The sequence below is a fragment of the Nicotiana sylvestris genome, chromosome 8 (genome assembly GCF_000393655.2).
Source record: "Nicotiana sylvestris chromosome 8, ASM39365v2, whole genome shotgun sequence".
Classification (NCBI taxonomy): Eukaryota; Viridiplantae; Streptophyta; class Magnoliopsida; order Solanales; family Solanaceae; genus Nicotiana; species Nicotiana sylvestris.
The window spans coordinates 119,265,274-119,273,557 of NC_091064.1; the positions used below are offsets into that span (position 1 = coordinate 119,265,274).

At 34.2% G+C, this 8,284-nt stretch overlaps 1 protein-coding gene across 1 annotated transcript; it reads left to right on the forward strand.

Annotated features, from left to right (window-relative positions):
* The first annotated feature begins 7,523 nt into the window (after positions 1-7,523).
* LOC138875594 (uncharacterized) lies at positions 7,524-7,970 on the forward strand. Its single transcript, XM_070154438.1, has one exon. It carries the CDS (start codon positions 7,524-7,526, stop codon positions 7,968-7,970), a length of 447 nt encoding a protein of 148 aa, XP_070010539.1.
* Positions 7,971-8,284: the final 314 nt, after the last annotated feature.

The window sequence follows — 8,284 nt, forward strand, 5'->3', positions numbered from 1 at the left end:
GTCTTCTTTCCATTCGATATATTGTAATATCGACCTTTCAAGAGTCATAGATCTACTCCTTCCACTGCAACTACCTATTTGAGATATCTTGACATAGATTAAAGGAAATATGAATCTCTCAAATTTGGCTTCTTTGTTTTTTTTTCAATTGTTCTCTCACACACTTTATCCTTTTTTTCTCTCGAAATGACCTTTGAACAAAATACTTTGTAGATTTATAGTTAAACCAACTCGTATGAAGTTCTTAGTAGTAAAATTCAGATTTTTGGGGAACTAATGAAAGAAAAACCAAATCCTAGAACTATTAGGCTCGGTTGAAACATGACGCGAACAAAAAGGAAAGGATTATATGTTTAGATTCGAAAGAGTAAGAAAATCTAGGATCCCCTCTTCTTGTTTCCTTTGTTAATTTTTGGTAACAAATTAGATACAAAAAAAATATCCCGGAGAGCACTCAATTCTATTTTTTTTGTTCTAAAAACTGATTTTCGCTTCTTTTTTTTCTTAATTTTTTTTTCTTTGCTCTTAGTATTCAAGAAATCCCAAGACTTACCAAGAACGAAATCTTGATAAAAACCGCTCTGATACCACTTGATAACAACTAGGTCGGGAATCCAAATTAGAGTAAGAATTTGAGAAGTAAATGCGGAAACAATAACAACAAGGAATTGAACAACTAGAATTAAAGAGATGAAAATAAAGGATATGGGACGAATTCAAGGAAAGAATTCCAAGAACTTCCAAGAACGTAAGTTCTATAGCCTTGACAAGATCAAAGTAACAACGTCTTGATTTATGGAAGAAATCAAACGCCTTTACTTAAAAAGCAAATCAAAACAATAGATTCGGATCTTGACCACTTTACGAGTAACTTGAGACAACAATTAATAACTAGTATTAATCGCCTTCTAAGAATACCACAAAGGAATCAAAGATATCATAAAAGAGAAGTAATCTTACTACCTTGAACTAAGAACTAGTAAAGGTTGAAAGATAAATCTCAAAGCACAAGTAACAAAGGTTCAAAAGAACTCTCAAAGTATGATATACTTAATCAATAAATGTTGTATCTTATGAATGAGAAGAACTCCCTATTTATAGGAGTACTAAGTCATAAAAGTCCTTAAAATTAGGTAGGGTGGTTGCTAAGGCATACAAAGTCATTACAATTAGGTAGGGTGGTTGCTAAGGAGTAAGAAAAGTCATTAAAATTAGGTGAGGGCGGCCAAGACCCTTTGGGGCAGATTTGGGCCTTAAAACAACTAGTTTGGGCCATTGGTTTGGACTCCAATTGGGCTCCTTTTGAAACACCCCCTTTTGGACCTCTTTTAAACTTATTTTGAGCCCTTTTTGATGGATTTCAAGGGCTAATTTGGTGACCCGATCTTCCTCCTCTTGGACTTCAATTTGGACCACCATATAATTGTAAAATTTGGACAATTTATTTCCTTTGGTCTTGAGCTCTTCCTCTACAATTGAAAGCTTCTTTATTTGCCATTGAAGTCTAGCAACCTTAGTTTGCAACTCTTTAGCTTGAGATCTTGTATATGGCCTTGGAGCTTCCAAAACTCTATCCTTGTCCTTGATGCTATCACCTAGCCAATTCACATCCTTTATCCTTGAGCTCTTCCTCCCAATTAATAACTTCTTCATTTGCACTTGAAGTCTAATGATCTTGTTTTGTAATTCTTTAGCTTGAACTCTTATTAAAGGCCATCTTTGAGATTCAAAAGCTTCATCCATGTCCTTGAATAGAGTTGAGCTTCCTAGGATGCTATCATTCCCCTCTTCTTGAAGAAAATTCGTCCTCGAATTTTGACCTTGCAAGAAAAAGAAAACACGCACTAGTAAATGGTATCCACTAATCTGAAAAAATAGTAGGAATAAAATAAGATAGTGACAATGTGTCCATTTAACCCAATCAATCCTAATAGGTATAAATACTCCCTTATAAAGAATATGGACATCATCATCCCAATAAAATTTATGTCTACCTAGATTAATACAATAAAAACCTCTCTTAGATGCACCATGCAATGGAACTTGCAATTCGATCTTGTCGGTACGGCAGTCCATGAGTATACATGATAAAGAAATTATAAGAGAGTAACTACACATCCATTTAATATAAGTACCTTTACCACATTTAACAAACAAGATACATTCATGATATAGACTACTAACTACAATTACAAATCTCATGGATTCCTCTACATGAAAGAGTATTTGATCACCAGTATTACAACAATCATGCATATCCTCTTTACTAGAAACAAATACTTGTACAATCTTATAATGAACATGACTTGAAGAATAACTCCCCATCACATAACAAAGATCACATTCTTTAGCACATAAAAACTCATTAGCCACTTGAATAAGATAAGAAGAAATATTTAACTCATTTGCAAGCCTCTTCACAGAAATTCCATGCCTCTTTCCACCAAGTTGGAATAAGTAATCATCTATGTCATACACAATTTCAAAAGGAAGCGAATTACTCTTACACATTAACTTAGATATTATAGTTAATGACTTGATGTGCATCAAAATATCATCATCTACAAAAATTATAAAGTCACCAATATAAGAAATAAGAGTGTAATTCATTACCTCCAAAAATACCTTAGGTGTTCTAGAAAGACCAAGAATGCAAATAAACCAATTATACATACCATACTTGGACTTATTTACCAATGGAACATCATCACCTTGTATTCTTTTATGCATTGGCTCCACCTTAGCAATGCTTTTAGGCAACTCCATGTCATAACCCTGTAAATAAGAATCGAAATAGTCAAAAGGTTTAATAACAAAGAATTTAATCAAGCTTTTGTCTTCCACCATCCAACAAGAATTGATATTGCCGAATTTATGTTGGAATCCAATTGGATCTTTTGCCACCATCTCTTGCGCCTCACCACTCCTTTCAAAAGGTATTTCATCACGTGGCTGCACAAAATCACAAGAACTAAAACAAGAAAGAGTTAATGGGTTAGGAAGTAAAGAAACGTTTTTCTTGCTTACACTCTCTTTGGCTTTTATCGCAAAGACTAATGTTTTCCTCACCCTTAGCCTCTTTTCTCTCACTAAAGAGTTCTTTTCCTTCACTCAATCTCTCTTGTTTCTCTCTCTCTACCTTACAAACTTTGTTTCTCTTATTGCTTTCTCTCTTTTCTTTTTTCTCAAGATCATTGTTTACCTCACTTGACATCCCACTCTTTTTACTCAAGACAACCTCTCCTTTTTCCTCTCTTGGAATGTCAACATGCACTCCCTTACTCTTCTCATTCTTTTCTCTCTCGTATTTTTCCATATTCTTTTTAACAATCTTTTCATCTGCACAAATTTGTGAGGGAGTCAAAGGTCCAAGACTGAGTTTCTTCCCATTAACCTCAAAAGAGTATCTATTTTTTTCGATACTATATGAAGCACTTCTATAGATATTCCATGGCCTTCCCAACAAGATATGAAAACGATTCATGGGAATGACATCACACCAGATCACATCCTCATACCTTCCAATAGAGAATGGTAATAACACTCTTTTATCTACCTTTACTCCTTTCAACATGTAGGGATCAATATGTTCAACACAAGGCAAGTTCAATTTCTCAACCATATAAGTGCTAATTAAGTTATAGTTAAATGCTTTGTCAATTCTAAGGGTATAAATTGTAGACATCACTTTAGCTCTTGTTTGAAAAATAACTTTACCATTGTCTTCTTTCCATTCGATATATTGTAATATCGACCTTTCAAGAGTCATAGATCTACTCCTTCCACTGCAACTACCTATTTGAGATATCTTGACATAGATTAAAGGAAATATGAATCTCTCAAATTTGGCTTCTTTGTTTTTTTTTTCAATTGTTCTCTCACACACTTTATCCTTTTTTTCTCTCGAAATGACCTTTGAACAAAATACTTTGTAGATTTATAGTTAAACCAACTCGTATGAAGTTCTTAGTAGTAAAATTCAGATTTTTGGGGAACTAATGAAAGAAAAACCAAATCCTAGAACTATTAGGCTCGGTTGAAACATGACGCGAACAAAAAGGAAAGGATTATATGTTTAGATTCGAAAGAGTAAGAAAATCTAGGATCCCCTCTTCTTGTTTCCTTTGTTAATTTTTGGTAACAAATTAGATACAAAAAAAATATCCCGGAGAGCACTCAATTCTATTTTTTTTGTTCTAAAAACTGATTTTCGCTTCTTTTTTTTCTTTAATTTTTTTTTCTTTGCTCTTAGTATTCAAGAAATCCCAAGACTTACCAAGAACGAAATCTTGATAAAAACCGCTCTGATACCACTTGATAACAACTAGGTCGGGAATCCAAATTAGAGTAAGAATTTGAGAAGTAAATGCGGAAACAATAACAACAAGGAATTGAACAACTAGAATTAAAGAGATGAAAATAAAGGATATGGGACGAATTCAAGGAAAGAATTCCAAGAACTTCCAAGAACGTAAGTTCTATAGCCTTGACAAGATCAAAGTAACAACGTCTTGATTTATGGAAGAAATCAAACGCCTTTACTTAAAAAGCAAATCAAAACAATAGATTCGGATCTTGACCACTTTACGAGTAACTTGAGACAACAATTAATAACTAGTATTAATCGCCTTCTAAGAATACCACAAAGGAATCAAAGATATCATAAAAGAGAAGTAATCTTACTACCTTGAACTAAGAACTAGTAAAGGTTGAAAGATAAATCTCAAAGCACAAGTAACAAAGGTTCAAAAGAACTCTCAAAGTATGATATACTTAATCAATAAATGTTGTATCTTATGAATGAGAAGAACTCCCTATTTATAGGAGTACTAAGTCATAAAAGTCCTTAAAATTAGGTAGGGTGGTTGCTAAGGCATACAAAGTCATTACAATTAGGTAGGGTGGTTGCTAAGGAGTAAGAAAAGTCATTAAAATTAGGTGAGGGCGGCCAAGACCCTTTGGGGCAGATTTGGGCCTTAAAACAACTAGTTTGGGCCATTGGTTTGGACTCCAATTGGGCTCCTTTTGAAACACCCCCTTTTGGACCTCTTTTAAACTTATTTTGAGCCCTTTTTGATGGATTTCAAGGGCTAATTTGGTGACCCGATCTTCCTCCTCTTGGACTTCAATTTGGACCACCATATAATTGTAAAATTTGGACAATTTATTTCCTTTGGTCTTGAGCTCTTCCTCTACAATTGAAAGCTTCTTTATTTGCCATTGAAGTCTAGCAACCTTAGTTTGCAACTCTTTAGCTTGAGATCTTGTATATGGCCTTGGAGCTTCCAAAACTCTATCCTTGTCCTTGATGCTATCACCTAGCCAATTCACATCCTTTATCCTTGAGCTCTTCCTCCCAATTAATAACTTCTTCATTTGCACTTGAAGTCTAATGATCTTGTTTTGTAATTCTTTAGCTTGAACTCTTATTAAAGGCCATCTTTGAGATTCAAAAGCTTCATCCATGTCCTTGAATAGAGTTGAGCTTCCTAGGATGCTATCATTCCCCTCTTCTTGAAGAAAATTCGTCCTCGAATTTTGACCTTGCAAGAAAAAGAAAACACGCACTAGTAAATGGAATCAATCCTTCCATTTTCCTTATTCTCGCTCATTGTATTATTTGTCTCAGCTGCAATTGTTATAGGTTTTCTCTGATTTTCAGGAAATTGTTCTGTTCTAGCTAGTAACTCATCTCCCATGTTCATCACCTGGAGATTCTTTTCCTTCACAATTTTTGTTATAGTATTAATTCCTCTGTTATCCTTGTTCTCCCCCATGTTGTTAGTTGTCTCAGCTGTTCTTGTAGTAGGTTGTCTCTGTGGTCTAGGAACTTGATTGATTGGTATATAGATTTGCTTGGTCACTTTTCCTTTGTTTTGTGCTTTGGCATTGATCTGCATATGAGCTATTGTTGTACTACTTTTTCTTTGCACAATTTCTTTCCCCTTGGTAGTAATCTTCTTTGGTTGTTGTTGGTTCACCATTATGTTAGGTGAGGTAGTTGGCTATTCTAACAGTTGATGGAATGTTCAAGATGTTTTTCACATTATACTTTATCTTTTGACACAATTATTTATAATTTCAGGTCATACTGTCTGATATTGGATAATTTAGCGGGTGAAAGATTTCAAAATCATGAAAAGTTGCGAAAATCATTTGAAGACCATCATTCGTCTGGATTAGTCATATAATGACATTAGCTATTTGGTATAAACAATATATTTTTATGTTTTAAATTACTGTGATACTAATATTTTTGATTAGTACTTTCTTTTGTTTGTTAAGATTAATGAGATACATTATGTTTTTTTTAATTAATATTAATATATTTTATTATTTGAGTCATATTCTGTACGAATGTAGTAACTATTATTAATTGTGGCTAAATTATTTATAATTGATGTAAAAAAATTATCGTTAAAGATATTGACGTTTAGCGGCAATTTAGTTAAACATATTAGCCATTAGAATGGAAGCTAAAAGGGCAAACTAAGATGTTTTTAGAAGGGATATTATGGCCATTTTAATTGCCACAAAATAATTGCCATTAAAGATGCGAATTTTTAGTGGCAATTATTTTTAATTTAGCGTCTATAAAAAATAGATGCTAAAGAAGTATAATTAGCCGTTTAGATTGGAATTAGTAGCCATTATAATTGCCACAAACAATTTCCCTTAATGATGCTATTTTTAGCGGAAATTATTTTGAATGTAGCGGCTATAATAATGGACGCTAAAGAAGTATAATTAGCCATTTTGGATTGGATTTAGTAGCCATTATAATTGCCGCAAATAATTGCCGTTAAAGATAATAACTTTTAGCGGCAATAAAAATACAGTTTACCAGCTTTTGTGAGAATAGACGCTTAAGGCTTTGCCGACCCCAGTTTCAGTGGCAAAAGACCAATGGCCAGTAAAAGATATAGCGGCTATTATTGTTTCCGCTAAAGCCATTTTGTATTGCCGCTAAAGGTCTTATTTGTAGTATTGAAAGATGCAAATGACTTGGTGAAAAGATGTGATGAATGTCAACGGACCTGTGGAATTTCAAAAAAATATGAGATGCCTCTTACAACCATCTTGGAGATTGATATTTTTTATGTTTGGGGCATTGACTTTACGGTCCCTTTTGTGAGTTCTTGTGGAAATACCTACATTTTGGCCGCGGTGGATTATATGTCTAAATGGGTTGAGGTTGTTGCCTATCCAACAATGAGGTTATAAGTGTAGTGCCTTTCTTGAAGAAGAATATTTTTACAAAATTTGGTATTCCACGTGCAATAATAAGCGACGAGGCATCATATTTTTGCAACAAGGCTTTTGATACTTTACTTAGCAAATATAGTGTTACTCACAAGATCACGACTCCCTATCACCCACAAGCTAGTGGTCAAGTGGAAGTCTCCAACTTGGAGATAAAGAGTATTTTTTTCAAAAAGGTGAATGCAAATCGGACGAATTGGTCCAAAAAGCTTAATGATGCACTGTGGACATATAGGACAACTTACAAAACACCTATCGGAATGTCTCCATATCGATTGGTGTTCGGGAAAGCTTGTCATCTTTTAGTGGAACTAGAGCACAAGGCAATATGGGCCTTGAAGAAATTGAATCTTGATTGGGATGTAGCCGCTAACTTGCAAGTTACACACTTGAATGAATTAGATGAGTTACGGTACCATGCTTATGAGAGTTCATCCTTGTTCAAAGAAAAGATGAAATACCTTCATGACAAGTATATTTGGAATAAGGAGTTCATGGTCGGTGATCTAGTGATGTTGTTTAACTCAAGGTTAAGGATGTTTTTCGGGAAGCTTAAGTCAAAGTGGAGCTGTCCATTTGAAATTATTAGTGTGACACCTTTCAGTGCAATGGATTTGAAGAAAAAGAACCATGAAATATTTCGATTCAATGGTCACCGGGTGACTCACTACTTAAGAAAAGTTGGAGAGAGTATTTACTTCACTTGAGGATGCTATGACATTGCATCGTGCCACAACATTAAATAAAGCGCTTCTTGGGAGACAACCCAAGTTATTTTCCTTTTTCTCTTTTTTAGTTGGATGTTATTTGCTATTTTTAACTTGATTTGAAGTGTGCTGCATGGATTAGTGTTCGATGAGAAATGGTAGACAAGGTTGTGTCATCAAAACAGGAAATGTGGACTGCACTTTTTCTTTGTGCGACTGCCGAAAAAGAATGTTGTTGCAGTTACGAATTTCATCAGCGGACCGCAAATGCAAGAGTAAACTTAGATGCCAAATAAAAGGTCCTCTGAACTTTT